The sequence below is a fragment of the Phacochoerus africanus genome, chromosome 6 (genome assembly GCF_016906955.1).
Source record: "Phacochoerus africanus isolate WHEZ1 chromosome 6, ROS_Pafr_v1, whole genome shotgun sequence".
Classification (NCBI taxonomy): domain Eukaryota; kingdom Metazoa; phylum Chordata; class Mammalia; order Artiodactyla; family Suidae; genus Phacochoerus; species Phacochoerus africanus.
The window spans coordinates 37,590,503-37,614,897 of NC_062549.1; the positions used below are offsets into that span (position 1 = coordinate 37,590,503).

The 24,395-nt window shown below is 33.0% G+C and overlaps 1 protein-coding gene across 10 annotated transcripts in view; it reads right to left on the reverse strand.

The window, feature by feature from the left end:
• Positions 1-24,395, reverse strand: part of VPS13B (vacuolar protein sorting 13 homolog B) — a 717,975-nt gene that overhangs the window by 642,862 nt on the left and 50,718 nt on the right. For 9 of the 10 annotated variants that reach the window (XR_007135424.1, XM_047783533.1, XM_047783534.1 and 6 more), the window contains exons 7-12: positions 23,426-23,600; positions 17,215-17,483; positions 11,995-12,090; positions 11,393-11,515; positions 10,776-10,913; positions 9,537-9,624 (exon numbers count right to left, since the gene is read on the reverse strand). Coding sequence is in view for 8 of the 10 variants with exons in the window: in XM_047783533.1 (XP_047639489.1) it covers positions 9,537-9,624; positions 10,776-10,913; positions 11,393-11,515; positions 11,995-12,090; positions 17,215-17,483; positions 23,426-23,600 (889 nt within the window). In the remaining 2 variants the exon portion in view is untranslated. The remainder of the gene's footprint in view (positions 1-9,536; positions 9,625-10,775; positions 10,914-11,392; positions 11,516-11,994; positions 12,091-17,214; positions 17,484-23,425; positions 23,601-24,395) is intronic. The other variant, XR_007135425.1, reaches the window with a different exon arrangement.

Here is a 24,395-nt window from a genome sequence, read left to right on the forward strand (position 1 = left end):
GGCAGCAGACAGAAAACCAAATGAAAAAACATGAAAGCAATATAAGAGATCTGTGGGATAAAACAAAGCGGGCCAAACTATGCATAACAGGAATTCCAGAAGGAGAAGAAAAAGAAAAGGGGATTGAAAATATATGTGAAGAAACTAAGTCTGAAAATTTTCCAAATCTAAAGGACACAAATATGAAGATAAAGGAAGCACAGAGGGCCCCAAACAAGTTGAAGCCAAATAGGTCCACAACAAGACATATTATAATAAAAATAATAAAAATGGCAAAAGTTAAAGAGAGGATTCTAAAGGCAGCAAGAAAAAAGCAAAGTGTTAATTATAAAAGAACCCCCATAAGGCTATCAGCTGATTTCTCTACAGAAACACTACAGGCCAGGAAAGAGTGGCAAGACGTATACAAACTTTTAAAAGGCAAAAATCTGCATCCTACAATACTCTACCCAGCAAGAATATCATTTAAAATAGAAGGGGAAATAAAAAATTTCTCCAATGGACAAAAGCTAAAAGAATACAACAATACTAAACCCATTCTAAAAGAAATACTGAAAGAGCTTATCTAAATAAAAAAAGAAGTAAGAAGAAATAGGATGGAGGAAATCACAATTGGAAAGCAACTGAACTTAAATAGACTAGCATACAGAGCTAAAAGGAAAAAAAAAAAAAAAACTACTGTAAAAGTGACAATAAACACAAGGAACAGCAAAAGGACAAATATGAAGATGTTAAAAAAGTACTTCAAAATCATATACTGTAGGTTAAGAAAGGAATAAAATCTAGACTCTTTTTTTTTCTTTTAATAATGCGTTTCATCCTGTCTGACTACAAGGCCGAAGGAAGGGGTTAACATACTAAAAAACAGGTCAATCACAAATCAAAACCAAACATTACACTCACAAAAAACAAAAAGAAAAGTACACAAGCATAAAATAACTGGAAGTCATCCAACCAAAAAAAAAATAAAGGAACAAAGGAGAAACAGAATCAACTGGCAAACAATGTTTAAAGTGGCAATAAATACATATTTATCAGTAATTACCTTAAATGTCAACTCACTGAATGCTCCAATCAAAAGACATAGAGTGGCAGATGGGATAAAAAAGCAAAAACCAACAATCTGCATTTACAAGAGACTTACCTTAGGGCAAAGGACACATATAGATTGAAAGTGAAGGGATGGAAAAAGATATTTCATGTGATGGAAAAGACAGGAAAGCAGGAGCTGCAATACTCATATCAGACAAAATAGACTTCAAAATGAAGGCCATTAAGGAAGACAAAGAAGGACACTATTTAATGGTAAAAGGATCCATATAAGAAAAGGATATTACAATCATTATATATGCCCCTAATATAGGAGCACCCAGATACATAAAACAAATACAGACATAAAAGGAGAAATTAATCTGAATATAGTAATAGTAGGAGACTTTAACACCCCGCTCACATCAACGGACAGATGCTCTGGACAGAAAATCAATAAGGCAACAGAGATCCTAAATCAGACAATAGAGAAGTTAGACTTCATTGACATTTTCAGAACATTACATCCAAAAACTTGGAATGAATATACATTGTTCTCAAGTGCACATGGAACATTCTCAAGGATTGACCACATACTTGGGCACGAAACTAACCTCAACAAATTTAAGAGTATAGAAATTACTCCAAGAACCTTCTCTGACCACAATGGCATGAAACTAGAAAACAACCACAGGAAAAGAAATGAGAAAAAATGACTACATGGAGACTAAACATGCTACTAAAAAAACCAATGGGTCAATGAGGATATCAAAAGGAAAATTAAAAAATACCTTGAGAAAAACGGTAGTAAAAACACAACCATTCAAAATCTATGGGATGCTGCAAAGGCACTGCTTAGAGGGAAATTCATAGCAAGCAATACAGGCCTTCCTCAAAAAAGAAGAAAAATCTCAAATCGACAACTTAACCCAACACAAAGAATTACAAAAAGAAGAACAAACAAAACCTAGGAGAGAAGGAAAGATCAGAGAGAAAATCAATAAAATAGAGCTCCAAAAAAACAATAGAAAAAAAATCAATAAAACCAAGAGCTGGTTCTTTGAAAACGTAAACAAAATTGACAAACCTCTGGCCAGACTTACCAAGAAGAGAAAAGAAAAAACCAAAATAAACAAAATAAGAAATGAAAAAGGAGAAATCACAACAGATACTGCAGAAATACAAAAAAAAAAAGTAAGAGAATACTATGAACAATTATATACCAAAAATTTGAAAACCTAGAAGAAATGGACAACTTTCTAGAGACTTACAGCCCACCAAAACTGAATCAAGAAGAAACAGATCAACTAAAAACAGACCAATCACTAGAAATTAAATTGAGTATGTCATAAAAACACTTCCTACAAATAAAAGTCCAGGACCAGAGATGACTTCACAGGCGAATTCCACCCAACATACAGAGGAAATTATACCCATGCTCCTTAAACATTTCCAAAAGGATGAAGAAGAAGGAACACTCCCAAAGACATTCTATGATGCCACCATCACCCTAATTCCAAAACCAAAAACACCACTAAAAAAGAAAACTATAGGTCAATATCTTTGATGAATATAGATGCAAAAATTCTCAACACAACTTTAGCCAACCAAATCCAACAAGATATAAAAAAGATCATACACCACAACCAGGTGAGATTCACCCCAGTTTCACAAGAATGGTTCAATATACACAAATCCATCAACGTCATATGCCACATAAGCAAAAGAAAAGTCAAAAAGCACATGATCATCTCAATAGATGCAGAAAAAGCATTTGACAAAGTCCAACATCCATTCATGATCAAAACTCTTACCAAACTGGGTATAGAGGGAACATACCTTAACATAATCAAAGTCATTTATGACAAACCCACAGCAAACATAATACTCAATGGAGAAAAGCTGAAAGCTTTCCCAATCAAATCTGGAACAAGGCAAGGATGCCCACCCTCACCACTTTTATTAAACATAGTATTGGAACCATGAGGTTGCGGGTTCGGTCCCTGCCCTTGCTCAGTGGGTTAACGATCTGGCGTTGCCGTGAGCTGTGGTGTAGGTTGCAGACGCGGCTCGGATCCTGCGTTGCTGTGGCTCTGGCGTAGGCCAGTGGCTACAGCTACGATTCGACCCCTAGCCTGGGAACCTCCACATGCCGCGGGAGCAGCCCAAAGAAATAGCAAAAAGACAAAAAAAAAAGTAACAATAAACATAGTATTGGAAGTCCCAGCTACAGCAATCAGACAAACAAAAGAAATAAAATGTTACATGTAAGAATAACTTGATCCCCATGCTGTACAGTGGGAAAAAAATTTTTAAAAAAGAAATAAAATGTATCCAAATTAGAAGAGGTAAAACTGTCACTGTATGCAGATAACATGATACTACATACAGAAAACCCTAAGGACTCCACAAAAAAAACTACTCAAGCTAAACAACAAATTCAGCAAAGTAGCAGGATACATGATTAACATTCAGAAATTGGTCACATATCTGTATACTAACAATGAAATATTAGAAAAGAAATATAAAAATCAAATACCTTTTAAAAATCACACCCCACCCCCCAAAATTAAATACCCGGGAATAAACCTAACCAAGGAGGTGAAAGTCTAAACATGCTGAGAACTACAAAACATTAATCAAGGAAATTAAAAAAGATTCAAATAAATGGAAAGATATTCCAGGCTCCTAGATTGGAGGAATTAAAATTGTACAAATGGCCATACCACCCAAAGCAGCCTACAGATTCAATGCAATCCCTATCAAATTACCCATGACATTTTTCAAAGAACTAGAATAAACAATTCAAAAATTTATATGGAACCACAAAAGACAGTCTTTTCAGCAAGTGGTGCTGGGAAAACTGGACAGCCGCATGAAAAATCAATGAAACTGGAATACACCCTTACACCATATACAAAAATAAACTCAAAATGCCTTAAAGACTTAAATATAGGACAAGATACCATCAGACTCCTAGAAGAGTAGGCAAAACATGCTCTAACATCAACCTTACAAATGTTTTCTCAGGTCAGTTTCCCAAGGCAACAGAAATAAAAGCAAAAATAAACCAATGGGACCTAATCAAACTGACAAGCCTTTGCACAGCAAAGGAAACCATAAAAAAAAAGAAAAAAGAAAAAGAAAAAGAAAAAAACAGTAAGACAACTTACAGAATGAAGAAAACAGTTTCAAACCATGCGATATGCAAACAACAGCAAAAAAGCCAACAACCCAATGGAAAAATGGGGAAAAGACCTGAATAGACATTTCTCCAAAGAAGATATACAGATGGCCAACAGGCACATGAAAAAATGCTCAACATCACTGATTATTAGAAAATGCAAATCAAAACTACCACGAGATACCACCTCACACCAGTCAGAATGGCCATCCTAATAAGTCTACAAACAACAAATGCTGGAGGGGGTGTGGAGAAAAGGGAACCCTCCTACACTGTTGGTGGGAAATTGGTACAACCACTATGGAAAACAGTATGGAGGTATCTTAGATAACTATACATATAGAACTACCATATATGACTCAACAATCCCACTCTTGGGCATATATCCAGACAAAACTTTCCTTGAAAAACACACATGCACCCCCATGTTCACTGCAGCACCATTCACAATAGCCATGACATGGAAACAACCCAAATGTCCATCAACAGATGAATAGATTAAGAAGTGGTATATATACACAATGGAATACTATTCTGCCATAAAAATATAACAAAATAATGCCATTTGTACCAACATGGATGGAACCAGAGACTCTCATACTAAGTAAAGTAAGTCAGAACGAGAAGGACAAATACCACATGATATCACTTATATCTGGAATCTAATATATGGCACAAATGAACCATTCCACAGAAAAGAAAATCATGGACTTGGAAAACAGACTTGTTGCCAAAGGGGAGGGGGAGGGAGTGGGATGGACTGGGAATGCAAACTATTGCCTTTGGAATGCATAAGCAATGAGATTCTGATGTATAGCCCTGAGAACTATGTCTAGTTACTTATGATGGAGCATGATAATGTGAGATAAAGAAAGTATACATGTATGTGTGGCTGGGTCAACTTGCTGCACCACAGAAAATTGACAGAACACTGTAAACCAGCTATAATGGAAAAAATAAATATCATTTAAAGAAAAAAAAAAGAGGAGTGGTTAAAGAAGATGTAGTACTTATATATAATGGAATATCACTAAGCCATAAAAGGGAATGGCATATGCCATTTATAGCATCATGGATGGAATGAGAGGTTATCATAATAAGTGAAGAAAGTCAGAGAAAGACAAATATCAATTGTATCATATCACTTTGTATTTGGAATCTAATGAAAATGATACAAAAGAACATATTTATAAAACAGAAACAGATTTTAACATCAAATTTAGCATTATCAAAGGAAAGATCATGGGAGACAGGGATAAGTTGGGAGGACAGCATTAACACATACACACTACTACACATAAAAGAGATAACTAACAGGGACCTAATGTATAGCACAGGGAGGTCTACCCAATGTTCTGTAATAATCTATATGGGGAAAAAAGAATGGATATATGTACATAACTGATTCACTTTGTAGTATGCCTGAAACTAATACAATGTTGTAAATCAACTCTATTCCAATAAAATTTAAAGTAAGTAAATAAAATAAGCTCTCTATTGTACTAGTTTTTTACGTAATGGAAAATACTGCCATGAACTTACTCAAAGCCCACCAACCAAATCTACTTTCAAAATTTCACAATTCACTACAAACTTTGTGAAATTATTAGTTTAATATGCACTTAGATACTTAGGCTAAAATGTAGGGGACTTTTTGATGAATTGGACTACAGAAATAAATGTCAAGGTACAACGAACCACGAAGAAAATATTTCTTTAAAGCATTTAAAATTAACTGCTTGTGAGAATTCTAAATACTTTCTTAGGCTCAAAAATACTAAAATTTCTACAAATTTCTTGTTTCAAGTAATGCAAGAAAGAAGAAAATCTGAACATGGTAGTTATGAATGTAGGCTACTGAGTTAGACTTGCTAGACTTAAATCCCACATAACAGGTGTGTCATCTTTGCCAGGTTATATAACTCTAGGACTGGCTGTTTCCTAATCTATAAAATGAAGATATTGTTATATTCCTCGAGGGGTTATCAAGAGGATTAAATAAGTTAATAAGTTAATACCATGTAAAACACTTAGAACAGTGCCTTCCATTTAAAACCATTCAATGAATATTAGCTATCACCACCACCAATATATTGTAAGTGAATAATGACTCACCATAAGAAACAAACACATGAAAGCATCTGCCTAAAAGCAGGCATATAATAAATTAACAGATAATTGGGTGAATGAATGAACACATTTTTAAGGTACATGTGACATTTACAAGTTAAATTAACAGTGGAATTATTTTCTTTTAAAAAATGATCTGTTTGCACAATTGAGAAAGTATCTGTGTAAGTGGTAAACCAAAAACTAGAAAAAGATCATACAAATCTCATAACAATGGTTTCCTCTAGTGAGGGAGGGAGAAGACTGTGATGGAAAAGGAACACAGGAGGCTCTCAATGCTGACACCGTCCTGTTATTGGCTTATGAGAAGAATACACAGGTCTTTACATTTTTTTGCTATTCTGTACATAAACGTATAGAACTTTTCTGTTATATGTTATAACTAACATCTTGTTAGTATATAACAAGTTAGTATATAGTATAGTCTACAATAATGTATACTATTCACAGAATATCTGAAAAATTCAAAAATTAACAAAGTACTAGTTTCTCTGCCAGAAAATATATAAGAACCCTACCAAATATAAATCATGTTTCAATCTTTTCCAAACTTTAGAAGCAAAATATGTACAAATAAAAAAAATTTCAGTGTGAGGTTTCATTTCAAGTGGACTACTTCATGTGGTGTACACCAGCAGCTACAGCAGCTACAGCTCTGATTCAACCCCTAGGCCTGGGAACTTCCATGTGCTGCAGGTGCAGCCCTAAAAAGGCAAAAAAAAAAAAAAAATACTGACAAAATGTGCCAACTGACCTCCTCACAAAATATCAAATCCACAGTGCATACATCATACAAAAGAAGAAGAAACTTACTAGCTTACATTTAGCAACTACAACACAATAACAATTCACAAAGTTCTTAGAACAGATACTTGTGAATTGCAATATCATATACAGGTACCCCTTTCTTTCTTAAAAGTTAGCTTTATGCCATTCACTTTTATGAAAGATCTACATTAGTACCTGTTTCCCTAACCAGAAGAAAGCCAAAGGGGATTTTTGTTTTGAAAAAAGGTGAAAATAGCATTCACCACTTATTTTGCAGTGAGACATTACAGGAGCAGCACACACTTTCAGTGTCAGAAGTGGCACCACCAAGCTCCTTCCCCAGGAACTACAGAATCTCAGCACCAAGCCACCAAAGCTTTTAACTGTGTCTGTGAGCATCTGTGTTTATCTTGACTTATTTTGTGCATCTGTTAACAAGGTATGTCCTAGTAACTGTTTCATCACTTTACACCACTGCAGAATACCAAGGTTTCATAGGAATGTTGTACTTTTGTCTAGTGGGGGGAAACCTGATACATCTAACTGGCTAATGATCAGCTCTACCAATGTCTGTCCCTGGGTACCTCAAAAAACATCTTTTCCTCCAAAGATCTTCCTTTTATGTCTCTATCCTCCTTAGTGGCTATAATTATCCACAAAGTCACCCAAGACCAAAATCTGATCAACTATTTTAGTTTTCAATAAAGCAATGAGAAGACAGTGAGGATTTTAAGCATGGAATTAAACCAGTCTGATTACAGTATGGATTAGAGGAGGGCAACAGTAGAAGCAGGAAGTCAGTACAAAAGCTATTAGAATCCAAAGAGGATAGACAGGCTGAGAGTCCTAACAGTGGAGTTTATGGAAAGTAATAAGTTCGAGACAGATTCTGGAGATAAAATTTGACAAAATGTGGAGTTCCCATTGGGGCTCAGAGGTAACAAAGCTGACTAGTGTCCATAGGATACCTGGCCTCACTCAGTGGGTTAAGGAAACAGGGTTGCCATAAGCTTCAGTGTAGGTGAAAGATTTGGCTCAGGTCCCACGTTGCTGTGGCTATGGTGTAGGCCAGCAGCTACAGCTCTGATTCAGCCCCTAGCCTGGGAACTTCCAAGTGCTGCAGGTGTGGCCCTTAAAAAAAAAAAATTGACAGAATGTGCCAATGGGTTGAATGCTAGGAGAGAAATGTGTCATGATGATTCCCAGGTTTCTGGCTTACATGACTACAAAATGGTAGAAAAATTTTCCAAAAGAAAAAACTGAAAATAGGGGAGAAGTAGTAGGCGGTCATGGGCTTATTAATAACTCAATTTTTGACATATTCAATTTTAACATATTTGTGAGATGCAGAGGTGAAAATATCAAGCATTCATTGGATATTTAATTCTAAATCTTAAAGAAGTTTGGACTGAAAATACAAATACAGGTATCAACAACATATAGAAAGTACTTAAATCCACGAAAACAAGTAAGATTACTTCAGGAAGATTTTAGGGAAAGAAGTGAATCCAAAGTTTGATCAATGACAACACCAATGCTTAGAAATCCATTACGAAAGGAGGAAGCAGAAAATTAGTGCTCTTTCCTCCTATTTTCATCTAACAAAACCTAACAATCCTTCAAGATCAACTCTTCTGTGAAGGCTTCAACCTCACAGACAAAAGTAGTTTACCTGGACCTCTTTTAGCTGCCTGATTATACTGCTGTTCTTAACATGCTACGTTAGAATCATTTATTAGAGTGCATAAACACTACCCACTGGTTTATTGAGAAGTACTTTGGCCTTCTCTGCATTCACAATATCTAATTCATCCCCTAACAAAAAGAATTAATTTATTAAAATTTGAAAGATTAACCAAAAAAATGGTGAATCTATTTTGACTAAGTTTTCAATATGAAAAAAGACTGGAATAACAAGAACATAGTATATTGATGTGCACATGATACCAAATTGCTAAGTTTTTGCAATCATTTGACTGCTAACACAATAAAAATGAAATGCAAATAACAGACTGTGTCCACAGTTTCTAGAACACATTTCTGCTTTCCTCTTAGAAACAACTCTCTTTTTAATAAAAAGATCTATATAACCTTCAAAATGTATTTAATACAGAAAAAGAAACATTTATGCTTTTTGAGAACTTAATATATGAAATTCAATGCATCAAAAATTTCAATATTTGGTACATACTAATTCTAGTTGATTATATAAAATGTCTTTTCAATCAGCTACACAAAGAAAGGACTAAAAATGTTAAGAATCTAAGAAAATTCTAACATGACATTAAAATTAAATCACTTCCCAAAGTAATAGAAGGCAAATCTGATGTAACAGAGTATACCCAGTCAAGGACCAATTGATTCTAAAGAAGCCTTTATTTCCGTGGTTCAAGGAAAAGCCAACATCAAGGAAAGGAACCAGTACCTTTGCCATTGGTATTCTCCATTGTATATAGGTAATCCATGTAAAAAGCCCCAAACCTTTGCATTCCAGCTATCTCAGTGTATGTCTCCTATCAACAAAGCAAAGCAAACATAACACACATTGTATAGAATGGACTTCTGAATTTAAAATCTAATTATCCTTACACAGAATGAGCACCAACACAAAAGATTACAAAAACAGAAGAAAAGAGGTTATTCAAAGAACTCACTTCTAAAAAAGGTAGTGTTACCTCTGCCACAGACCACACAAAAGGACATCTATAATTCTACTAGTCAATTTGACCACATTATCAACAATGTCTAGATTAATGAATACCTATAATGGAGTACGACAGTACGTTCTTGACCTTTATCACCATCACAAAACTGTCTGATATATACACTCTCAAAGAGAATTAACCAGTAAGTATTTCAGCATACTTATATGAAACAGTTCAAACAGTAAAGATATACTAATAAACATTTTAAGTGTATATTAACTATGCAGGTCACGATTTTATTCTCTTCCAACTATGAAGACTATAGAGTCACTGTAAATTATTGATTCTACTGTACTAACCTGCAGTAATTTTTTTGAATTTTTAAATTCATTCCATTAAAAGTACGTTAATTTAATCTTATATGAAAAATTCCAACAAGACATATAGTTAATAAAATGTGAAATTCCTCATCTCTTTTCATTAACCCTACCCTTCAAAAGTAACTAAAATTAAAAGAAATAATTCTACATGCCTCCTCCATGACTATTTTAACAGTAAGGAATGGATAAACTAAGTAAGGCTATATGCTATATGAAAGTACAGATTTCTGTGCACTCCTCAAATATCTCTAGATAGAAGTTGGACAAACATATTCTGGATGTTTCAATAAACAACCACCATTTTTTTTACATATATTATATGTAATTTATAAATACATAAATTATAAATTTTATAATTATAAAATAATTTATATTTTATATATTATATAAATATATATTAATAATATATATGAAATATATAAATGTGAATGTTAAAGTAAAATTACAAATAATTTATATTATATAAAATAATAAATTATAAAAATAAAATAATATATAATTATAATTATAAAAATTATAAATATATAATTTACATATACATAAAATATATATTACTGAAAGAAAAGATGATAAGCTTAAGTATTAAAAGTGTCCACCCAAATACAGCCAAGATTTTGGCTCAAATACACATTCTCTGACCTTATGACTAGCTGCGTCCAGGATAAATTCTGCACGAGTACCATTATTTTCTGGGCTTCGGTAATCAAACAATGAATTTGTGAGGTATGTCAAACCTTTTATACTCAAATTTTCACCGCAAATGAAGAAACAGGCTTCCTGAAAATAAATGTAAAATTTTTGACCAGGAGGAAACATTATTAGACAGTTAAAGAAAACCTTGGTTTTATAACACGAATTCAGCAGTAAATAGAAATCACTGCAATTTGAAGTCCTGTTAAAAGACAAGCAATGCTGTCTCCATTTTCACTGCCTATTTTGGCAAAGAACATTTTAACAAACCAAAGAGGAACTCCATATAGCTGCCATAAACAAGAAAGAAGAAACATTTATAAATTGGAAAGTATTTAGAACTACTGTCCAGGTGTTAAGTACCACCAACTTTCTAAATTCCCCTGAGCTCTATAATTTCTTAGAGGGGAAAACAGTAAAGTTCCCCTCTCAAGCCAAAGATATATACGTAGTCTAACAGACTTTTTTGGTATGGTTAAACACTTCAATAAGCACCTCATTATCCCTGCATTCTGTCCAAAAAAATAAAAAATAAAAAAAGGAGGAAAGGGGAGATTCCGACTTACAGTTTCACTTCTATTCATATTCTCTTCAAAATCTTTAACACCCATAATTCCTTTAAGGCACATGGCTCTGCAACCTACAAAACCAATCTGGCAATCAAAGAAAGGCTCTCCCATCATAAGGGCCTAAAAGAGGAAAAGAAACATTAGAACTATGAACTCGAATTTCATAAGAATGTTACAGGCTTAACTTGTAGAATTTTTTAATTAGTTGAAACATCTTTAGGATTATGACCTTTCCAAATTTATCCTCCTCAGGTCAAAAACCCTATTAAAGTAGGAAACGTTTCCTTGTCTCTGTATCCTCAAACCTTTGTATCCTCAATGACTGGCACTTCAATAACATTAATACACACACACACACACAAACGCACATGAGTACACACAAGTTAAATGAAGAAATGGAAAAAAACAATTACTGTTGCATATTACGGTAAAATCTTTGTTAGAGAATAAGTATTTCAACCAATACTTCATATCACTAAAATAGAAATATAAAACTATATTTTAAATATACTACTTATGATAAAAACATGTACTTATTAAATATTAGCCGTAAGGACCATTCAAAAGATTCCCAAAAGTGTTCAATGTTGAAGGATTACCTCAACTGTAGTTCCTTCTTGTTCCCAACACAAAACTTCTTTAGATTTTACTTTTTGAGGGCTGTAATAACTACTCTCAGCTTGCATTTCAGTGAGCTACAAAACAACATGAGAATATTAAGTAAGTCAAATTAGTATTAAATGGCAATAAACTGTCATTACTATGATGAATTGATGGAAACAAGGCCAATTTTAAGATTCAGGAAATTTAATTATTAAGCAGAAAAACAGGTGCAACAAAAACAGCTGTAACAGATTATCCACAGTATAAAGGTTGAATATGCTAACCTAATAAATTCATATAGAGAATATAAATACCTTATTTTTACTTAAGTCCTTTTTGTTAATAATATTGCTTAAAAAGGTAAAAGCTATGTAGCTGTAACAGTCCCACTCATAAAATGGCTCATATATTCTGTCAAAAATATACATACATTTTAACCTCAATTCATTATTCCCTAATATATTCAATCAGGTTTAGTTCAATCATTCTTAAGATGTGTCCCTATCTGTAATCAAAAAGAAAGCTGTGAAGAAACAGATTCAACACAACTTTTTCTAGATTCAAAGGCGTTTACTTTCAAAGTCCCAATATATATGTCAAACACTCACTCAAACATGCATATACTGAGTGTATGCCAGACAGAAAGTACTAATACAGATGTTGACAAAAAATATATATGTGTGTCTTTCTCTCTCTCTCCCTCTATACATATATACTTGGTCCCCTGAAACTTACAGCATTTTAGCACATTATTTCTATGTATCCAAAAATTAGATAATTTAAACTATTTTTTAAAGATACTTTTCTAAATGCAATGTGGGTTTCCTGGTTTGGATCATGTTACAGAAAAAGGTCATTATGAAATTAACCTCAAGTCTGGAATTAAACAATAATGCACCAAGGTTGGCTTCCTAGCTTTGACAGATGCACTGTGCTAGTGTTAAAATGACAACAATAAGGAAAACTAGGTAAGGAGTATATATGAACTCTCTGTACTATTTCTGCAACTTTCATATAAATCTAAAACTATTCCAAAATAAAGATGTTAGTTCTTGAAAGTATTCTGCTCGTGTCTGCTAATGTTGCAGTGACCCTTATTCTTATGAAATAGATATATTTTTTAAACTTAAATGCCAAGTCAAAGATGACATTTTTAAAAAACCAGTATTTAACTTAGGTTAAACAGAACTTATTGAACTGAAAATCTGTACTTTTAAGCATCATAACCTCTTTACACTAGAAATCAACTAATTATTCTCATTTTTTATAACAAATTTTAAATAACATAAGCCTTTATTTCTTGGATATATACAACTGGTATATACAATGTTGCTCTTTTTAAAGTACAGTTGTATAAAATGCTTAAGTAAAATCAAATATTTTAAACTTGATTACCCTTCAGCTGTCTACAATTACTGTAGAGAAAAAGCAATTAATTGATTAAAAGGACTCAAACATTATAAGAACAATTTTCAACATTATTTTTTAAATGCTACATTTAATTTGGCATGATTTTTGTTGGATTGTTATCAACTGTTCAGAATACTAATGTAGAAACATGACCTTATTTTCTGACCAAAATATGAACTACAAATTAATTCCATACATTCTTCAAATCCAAGCTGAACAATGAATTCTAACGTTTTCCTCCTAAATATCAACATATTTCCCTTAGAGAAACCTTCAGAGACACATAAATATTTCAAATTTTTTAAAAGATGTTTTGACTAATGACAAATACTCACCAAAAGTCTATAAACATTTTGTATATAAATGCCTCTTCTGCCTCAGTTTAATACAATTCTTCTCATCAGTGAAGTTAATAGAAATATACCGGAATAATTTCAAAGTAAACAAACACACACAAGTCACCAGAAAAGATAGTACTTTACTAGCAATCCTTAACCTCCTTCACAAACTTAATATTAATTTCACTTGGATCATCTAAAACTGGCAATGTATCTAACAATAGCTGGCAACAGTTGGCTTTTTATTACATTTTTAAAGGGTTTGCTGTTTTATCATTTTTATTTCAGACTGACCCCATATCCCTTTAATTTAAACAAAGCTAAATTACTGAATTTCACTTGCAAAATTCATATTAAAATAAAAAATTTTGTTTCATAAAATCCAGAAATAAACAATTTTAAAAGTGTTAAAATAATAGAGGTAATATATGCTTTTTTTTAATCATTTCTGCCCCAAACTCTTCTGAAAAAAAAAAAAAAACCCAAAACAAAACTTTTAAGCTGCTGAAATCATGACTAAACTTTTGTTGAAACTTACTACCTATACTTTTTACCTTTTGTTAAATTAGAAAATATTGGTTTTAATCAGAATCTTTAAAGACTTTTAAAACATTTTTAATCTACCATCTGCTAGAGTTATAAATTATAGAGCCTTACCGCTGACTGAAAAAGTTTATTTCAAGTAGTTAAACAATCCAAGCTAAATAAAAAAACACCAGAGCAAAACTGTGACTTTTTCACTGCTACATTTCCAGTATATAACAGTTGGCCTGGAATGATACCAGTAATATGACTTCACAGACTGGACACAGGAGTTCATCTTTTTCAGAAAAATACCCACATCAAAAAATAAACCCACAAAGATAAATACACTTTTAAAAAATAATCTAAAGGAAGGTCCAAAAATTTAGAAAAATGGAAAACAGATAAGGATATGGGTAGAGGGATGAACAATACATTTATTCAACAAGGACTTATTTGTTATATAGCCTTTTTTAAAATTACCACTTCCTGAGTTCGGTGTACTATCAAAAAAACTACAGCCGCTATTTTCTGAAAAGGCTGTTGTTCCTTCACCTGACTGGTAGACATTTAAGTTGTTTCAACTTTTTGGCCATTGTAAAGTAGTGCTTTTATGAAGATTCACATACATCTGTTTGAGCTCAGTTTTCAATTCTTTTTAGTATATACCTAGGAGGGTAACTGTTGGGTCATATAATAATTGTTTACCTTTTTGAGGAACCACCAGTTTTCCACGGCTACTGCACCATTTTACATTCCCACAGGTCTTCCCATTTGTTTTTAACCAACTCCAACTACAATTCCACTGCTATCAAATTACTACTCTGGTCAAAATTACCAATAATTTGCCAAACCCAATGATCCATGCTTAAAAATGACCTACTTTCTCCACTATAAAATGGCACTTAGCTTCCAGACAGGCACTCTATTGCTCTTCTACCTACAATCATTAGTTTCCCCTCATTGACTTGTCCAAAAACAAAGTCCTAACATTTATTTCAAACCTAATCCTTTCACAGTACTCCTCTCATCTCAGAAAATCAGAACTCAACCCTTCCTGTTGCTCAGGAGCCATCCTTGGATTCCGTTTATTTCATTTATGGCTCAAAATAAAATCTATCAGAAAGTCCTATATTCTTGATCTTCAAAACACATCCAAAATCCAACTGATTCTTATCACCTCCACTTGCTACCACCCTAGTCAAGCCATCATCATCTCTTGCTTAAAAATTGCAATCCTCACTTTGATCTCCTTTTGCTTTTGTCCCCTTATAATCTTTTCTCAACACAGCAGAGTGACACAATTTAAAACATAATTCATACCTTAGAAATACTATGCTAAAAATTGTCCAGAACATTTCTATCTCACCAGGATTAATGACAAAGTCCCTAAAATGACCCACTAGTATCCATGAGGATGCGGGTTCAATGCGGGGTTGACAATTTATGGACCTCTCTCAAAGCCATTACCTCTCTGACCCAATTTTGTAATACTTCCACATTAGCTCACTTTGCTCTGGCCCCAACAGCCACCTTGTTGTTCTTTGAACTCTGGGTGCCTTTACATATGCTATTTCTAGAACGTTCATTCCTATGTATCTGCAAAGCTTCCTCTTTTACAAGTCTTTACAGAAATATCCCCTTCCCATTAAGGCCTTCCCTGATCACCTACTTTTAAATTGTACAATTCCCTCCCATTTATTTAGTGGAAGCATTTGATATTCCTCTTTCCCCTTTATTTTTTCCACATAACCCTTATCATCAATAAATATACCATCTTATTAATAATAACAATTTACATTTTAAGAGGCAGGGTTTTATATCTGATCTGTTCACTGTGGGTCTCCAAATATAAAACAATACTTAGTATCATAGATGGCATTAATATATATTTATTAAATAAATTAGATACTGTACAGGAATATTACATATATGATAATACTACTATAAAAAGTCAAGAAATAACCCAAAATTAAGGTTAGGTTATAGTCGAGGTGCAAAAAAGACAACATATGATCAAAGAAGAATATATAAGGGGTACACAAGTACTAGTGGTATCATATTTCTTAAAAGGATGCTCATCTGATTATTCTTTAACCAGAAAATATATTCTATGTAATCTCTTTTGAGAAATGTATTTTACATGCATTTGTTAATGGAGGAAGTACTCAAAGTATTTTAAACAGTGCTGCAAAATAGAGTTAGATCAGGAACTAGATAATAAAAAACTGCACTATCTTTGAGAGAGAAAAAGAGAGGTGAGGAAAGAGAGAAACTGTACAAAAACAACCCTTTCCAGAAATTGCATAATGAAAGCACAGAAATGAAACAGTAGCTGGAGGAATACACAAAGTCACACCAGATTTCTTCATGTATATTTCTTTTTCAATGGAAATATTAAGGCATCTTTGTATGCCCATTAAAAGATTCAGTAGGGAGGAATTCCCACTGTGGCACAACAGAAACGAATCCAACTAGTATCCATGAGGATGCAAGTTTGATCCCTGGCCTCACTCAGTTGGTTAAGGATCTGGTGTTGCCATGAGCTGTGGTGTAGGTCACAGATGCGGCTTGGACCCGCATTGCTATGGCCCTGGCGTAGAGCAGCAGCTGCAGCTCCAATACTACCCCTAGGCTGAGAACCTCCATATGCCACAGATGTGGTCCTTACTAAAAAGCAAAAAAAAAAAGAGAGAGAGAGAGATTCAGTAGGGAGATAAAAACTTTCTTTTTCAAAACTTATGAAGTTAATACAAAAAAAAAAAAAAGCAGAGAAAGTCACAAGAAAAGATCAAAATTCAGAGATTTCATATGATTTTATAGACTAAGCACTGTTAGACTCTGTCTTACCACTACTGAGTGTAGAACAAACTAAACTAGATTCTTACTAGAAGTTAAAATTTAAGCATTAAGAGATAAACAGCAAAAAAAAAAAAAGAAACCTACTTTAAAAGTCACAGTTGCCTTTGTACAATAAAATCCTATAGAAACAATAGGATCCTTCAAAGTCTGTGCTTTCTGTTGATGTGTGGTTGATGTAGGATCATTCCCAAGGTAGTCTTCCTCTCCATCATCATAACTCACAATTGCAGGCACAAATGACCAGGCCCATGACACCCAACCCTGTGGCTGTTCATCCTCTTGCTGTGAATATAACTCTTGGCCTTTGTACTGAGAAGGATACTGCATATCTAATCTTATTTCATCTTCAGCACCTATCAGTCAAAATAAATAAATCAAGAGAATTTAACCCAAAGGATAATTAAAAATTTAAATTATATAAAAATATTTCTCCCACATGATTCTTTCTACATGTAAAGTATGAACAAATTATACATTGGTTATTATTATTTGAAACCAATACTTTAGCATTACTACTTTCAAGTTTCTATGTATTGTACTTTATCAATCTCCTTTCATAGTCCATGATATTATATGGGGAATATATTTGATAAATACGGTATCATTGTATTTGATATTGTACTTAAAAATATTTTATAAATACAAAGAATAAATTAATTCTTTAGCATTTCACTCATTAAATAACAACATAAAACTTACCTCCCAAAAATAAAGCTAAGGTGCTGAAAAACTGACTTTTCTCAGAAACATAATATCAAAAAATCTAAGAAAAGTTCTTGATTTCCTGATGTCCTTAAAAGAGGAATAATGGCAAGTGTCCCCAGGCAAATGCATCCCCCCCACCAAAAAAGAGTTACCTCAAAGTATGAAAGTAAATGCTATAATGAAACTCTTCTTAGTTAAGAAAAATAAGTGTTAGTTAAGTTTCTTATTAGTAGAAAACATATTTCCTATTCCACAGATAAAGAAGTCACAGCAAAGAACTTTTATTTGGCTACAATTTGGCAGACTAAGGATTTAAATTCCAACCACTGTAAGGTATTCCACCCCATAAAGACAAACTCCATCAAAGTCCCTTAAAATTGTTCTAATAATACAAAAAAGGCAGATCATCAAGGAATTTAGGGAAAACGTTACTTTTTTAAAGATTCGTAGCATAAGCAGTCTCCAGCAAATTCAAACATATCTACTCTTCGCTGATAAATGTATAAACACACTCTCCTTTAAATATCATCCTCATTCAGATCTACTTCTAGGTTTTCTAGCCAGAAAAAACTCATAACTTTTCAATCCACAAGACAGGAGGCTCTTTGAACATCCTACACTTATAGGTCATGACACATGGCCATTTACGTCTTTCATCTGGGATGGAAAGTACTTGATAAATAGTAACTAGAGTACCTAAAATGCAATACCAAGAGACCTTAGCCATTTTACTTTAAAATAAATTATAAAACTTATAAATCCAGAAAAAATGTTTTATATTATCTTTATATCTTACTGTTTAACCATAAATATCACATAGACTTCTATTGAGGAATGAAGCCTGTTATTAACTGTCCCTAATATGACCCTGAATTGGACATCATCACTGAACATCATCTTGGTTATACAACAGAGGTTGTATAATCCAAGCTCAACCCAAAACAAGGTTAGGTCCACAAAACTGGACTCTGGACCTCTCTTGTCTAAGCTATTAAAGTATCCCACTGCTTGATTTTTGAAACAAAAGAAAGAAATACCCCTAAGGGAAGTCTAAGAAATCAGTCACTATAATTTATATTTAATATTAATTAAAAATTAAGGAGGATATTTTGTAAGCAAGCTAAAAGTCCCTCAACAGAGCAATGGTTAAAGAAGATGTGGTACACATATACTAGCCATATTAGCCATAAAAAAGAATGAAATAATGACATTTGCAGCAACGTGAACAGGCCTAGAGATTATCACACTAAGTGACATAAGTTAGAAAGACAAATACCATATGATATCGCTTATACATGGAATCTAAAATATTGCACAAATGAACCTCCATATGCTGCAAGTACGGCCCTAAAAAATAGAAAAAAAGACAAGAAATAATACCCCCAATTTTTCTATGTATGTATGAAAACTATAAGCTCACAGACCTAAAAGCCTTACCATATTCCAATCACAAATAACATGAAGAAAAGGCACCAAGGCATATTAAAATCAATGTGCTTAAAATTTTCTGAAAAAAGGTTCACAGGCTATACCAGTGTCAAAGGAATCCACAGTTTATGCAATAAAATTTAAGGACTCCTGCTTTCAACAGATGAGAAAACTAATTCAGACTCCTTTGGAAGCAAGCAGTGGAGATGTTTTCTCCCTTTTTTAACATACCAAAAAACAAAACCCTGGTCACCTTCTCACATTATAGAAAGGAATAAAGGAAAAATTTGAAAATTACATTTCTTCAAAATGTAAAACTGTGCTCAAGAGACACCTATTAAAAAAATGAATTAAGCAAGTCACAGACTGGCAAAAAATATTCCCAAAATGGATCTGAAATGTACACAACAAAATGTACTTGAATTCAGAATATATAAAAAACCACCAATCAGTAATAAGACCCAAAAAAGGTTTAAAATAGGCAAATATTTAACATAAACTTCACAAGTATAATTAACTGTCAATAATCACATGAAATAGTTCAAAATAATTGCTCATCAAGGAAGTGCAAATTAAAACCACAATGAACTATGACAACATATTTATCAGAAAGGCAAAAAGTAAAAAAAGACTGACAACACCAAATGCTGGCAAGGATATGGAGCAACTGGAACTCTCATATGTTGTTGATGGGAATGTAAAATGGCACAATCGCTTTGGAAAAAAAGTCTGGTAATTTCTTACAAAAAAAAATTACACAACAATTTCAAACTTAGCTATTTACCCAAGAGAAAAGAATATCATGTGTCTATAAAGACTTTAAAAGAGTACCCAGGGCAGCTTTATTTATAATAACCAAAACAGGAAATACCCCAAACGTCCATTAACAATGAAACAGCTAAATAATTTATGTACAAAAGATGTATTCATACAATATACCAGATAATAAAAAGGAAAGAAATATTGATATACGAATCCCCCAAATACTACACTTTTAAGGTAGTGAAAATATTCACAGAATGTACAATAGCAAGACTGAACTTTAAGTAAACCACGGACTCTGGGTGATAATGATGTAGAGTCATCAATTATGACAAAAGTTATCAATCTGGAGAGGATGCTGATAATGGGGAAGGCTAAGCATGTATGAGAGCAGGGATGGTATATAGGGAAATCTCTGTGCCTATCCTGCAATTTTGCTGTGAATCTGAAACTGTTCTAAAACAAATTTTAAAAAGTTTTTCAAAATTAAAAGTACAAAACAGTATTATGCTTGATGAAAGAATCCTTTCACAAGAGAATTCATACTGTATGATTCTATTTATATGAAATTTCCAGAATTAGTTTCCAGCAAAACTAATCTATGCATTTTTTAAAAATTCAGAACAGTGTTTTCTTCGGTGGAGCTGGGCTGTGCCGGCAGGTGGAGGAAAGGAATGAGTGGAAAGTGGCATGAGATAACTTTTTGAGATGTTAATGACCGATATCCTGATGGGTGTTTCACATCACAGAGGTATACTTATTTCTCAAAACTCACTGAATAGTATACTTAAGATGTATGCATTTCACTTTGTAAACTTAATCTTTAAAAAAATTAAAAGAACCATTAATATACATTAATGTAACACATTATATATATTATATATAATAATAAATTCTAGTTAACAGTATGGTGCTGACGTCTAGGGGTAAAGTATAGCAATGTCCATAATTTACCTTGAAAGTACCAAAAACTGGCTGAACTGGAGAGAAAGTAGTGTAACATGAACAAATATCTGATAAAGTAAATGTGACAAAATAATAATTGTAGAATCTAGATGACGAGCATGTAGATGTTCACAGTATAATATCTCTTTCAACTTCTCTATATTTGAAATTTACAATAGCATAGTAGAAAAAAATGAATTGAGCATCTACTATATGCTATTTTGTTTAGGTGTTAGACAATGAACTGCTGAGACAGGAACAAAGTCTAACAGAAATTTGCTGTATAGTGTGAAATGAAATACAAGGTTTGTACCTACATACACTTACAACATTGTTCCCAAAGCCTTTTTTTTTAAAGAGACAAGATTACTATTACACTATCATAAAACCCTACAAAAGCATACAATTCAGTGGTTTTTAGCATAGTCACAAAGTTGTGCAACCATTACCACTATCTAATTTTAGAACATTTCCATGTTCTAAGAAACATGAAACTCTAAAAAAGAAAACCTTTACCCATTAGCAGTCGCTCTCCATTCTCTCCTCCCCTGCAAGCCCAAATTACTAATCCACTTTCTGCTTCTAAGAACTGCCTATTAGGTATATTTTACATCAATGAAAATCATACATGTTCCCTTTTGACTCCTTTCACTTAATTTTTCAAAGTTCACGTTGTAACATCTATCAATATTTCATTCCTTTTTATGCCTAATATGTAGATAAACAACTGTTTATCCATTCATCAGCTGGTGAACATTTAGGTTATTAAATTAGGTTATTAAGAATAATGCTGCCATGAACATTCATATACAAGTTTCTATGTAGGCATATGTTATCAACTCCTTCATATAAACCTAGGAATAGAACTGTTGCATCATATGGTAATTCTATCCTCAACTTTTTAAGAAACCAGATTGTTTTCCATCCCCACTAGCTATACATAAGGGTCACAATTTATCCACATCCTTGCCAACACATGTTATTACATATCTTTTTATTATAACTATGCTGGTTAGTGGCTGCAAAGTAGTTTCTGTGGTCTTGATTTGCATTATCCCTCATGACTAATGATATTGAGCATATTTTCACGTGCTTATTGGGCATCTGTGTATCTTTTCTGTATACATATCTAGTCAGGTCTTTTGCCAATTCTTTTAATTGGGTTATTTCTTCCTAAGTTTTAAATGCCCTTTTCTAAAGACTCTGTGGAAATTAATCACCATCTCCAAATTTTTCTGAGTCTTGACCAACACAATTTAAAGCCAATCATTCTTTTCATCATTTTTCTACTTCTGATCACTCATACCGCTGTTTAATCAAACATCCTATCATTCTGCCATATATCATACTTAACTGCTCACATGACTGTCCATTCCATCACATATTAAGATTTTTTTTTTGTCTTTTTGCTATTTCTTGGGCCGCTCCCGCGGCATACGGAGGTTCCCAGGCTAGGGGTCAAATCGGAGCTGTAGCCACCGGCCTACACCAGAGCCACAGCAACACAGGATCCGAGCCGCGTCTGCAACCTACACCACAGCTCATGGCAACGCCGGATCGTTAACCCACTGAGCAAGGGCAGGGACCAAACCCGCAACCTCATGGTTCCTAGTCGGATTCGTTAACCACTGCGCCACGACGGGAACTCCTCCATCACATATTAAGATTTTAAAGGAAGAGAACTTCTTTGTATTTTCCCACATTACCAATAATAATGTCTCATGTATAGCAGGCTTCAATAAAAGTAAAATGAAATTAAATAACTGAAGTGAATCCACTAAGTATCTGACAATGAAGTAAATGCTTCATTAATTAATGCTCCAATTCATTAAGTAGGTATCCTCCAATGAAGCATATAGTTAATTATTATATGTAATTATAATTAACTGTAATTATACCTAATTAAATATAAATAACTTAGTAACAATAATTCTTGGTGAGACACTGGAAAAAAATTACTAATATAGTTACTCCTCAAACAATGAGGGGGTTGGGGCACAAGGTAAAAATCCAGGTATAACTTTACAGTCAACTCTCCATCATATCCACAGTTCTACATCTGAGGATTCAACCAGCCACAGGTCGTGTAGTACTACAGTATGTGTTTATTGAAAAAAGTTCATGAGTAAGTAGACCTGCACAGTTCAAACCCATGTTGTTCAAGGGTCAACTGAACTACAATTTACTAGGAAATTTTGATTTGGCTACCTTAACTTTTACATAATGCACATTCTGAACACTTATACCTATTGAAAATATTAAAGTTAACATTTAACATGTAAAAAATAGTACGCAAAGTGTAGAAAAGAAAAAAATTAGTGTCAAACAACCAAAATAAAATCATCCCATATTAGAATACTGCAAAACTTAATCTAACACTGTAATTTTTTAAGTTTCACAATGAGGAAAACACTGTAAGACAATAGTTGTAAAATAAATTTTTTGTTATATTTACCTGTAACATTTCCTAACACATCTTTATTATGACAGGCCAACTCTTCTGTTTCTCCATCTTTAAAATTTCCTATTTCTCCATAGTAAAGAGCAATCCCAAGTTGCATTATACGGATAAACATAGGCAACTGCTGATCAGTAATAGAAAGTTTCAAACTCTCTACTAAGGTGTGAATCTGTATTTTGAGAAAAACAAAAATATCAACAAAAGCATATTCAACGGCAGTAGCATTTAACTTAAGTAGAGAGTTAAGTCTTAAAGTGGAATACCATAGGAGAGAGTAATGTCACAACATTTCTAATATTAAGCCAAAATAATAGTTTACTTTAAAATCTTAGGAATTAAATGTTGCTATGATGATCAGTACACTTTAGACAGAAACTAATCCAAACTATATAAATGGAAATAGAATTGATAATGAGAAGACATAGTCACAGTGGATTTCCAGATAATTTTTCCAAAAATTTTTATCAAAATATCCACCCTAAAATGTTAAGAGCATGACAATCCTCCAACAAAAACCAGAAAGGTCAAAATAATAAAATTTTCATGATGTCATTTTATTAAGACTTTAATCACCCTTTCCAGTTTTATTACCCAAAATGAACAAATACATACCCTAAAAACATATGTTAAGTGAGAAAATTACTAATAACTTTTCAAGTATGCACATGATAAAATGATTATTGCCAAATACAGAAAGCCAAGTGAAATATATGTTTAGAAAAACTTCTCAAAAAAACTTTAAATAAGAGATTTAAACTTGATATAAAATTTATAACATGAATCAATTGTAAGAAATGATTAATTACTATCAATAGGATACAAAGCAGTCAATCTAAGTTCTCCTCAATGAGATATCAATAGAAAATAAACACAGTTTCAATGTAATAGTTTCCTGATGTTACATAAACATGAAATAAAACCAATTAAGCCATAAAGTCAAATCTCTTGGAAGGCTTATTTTAAC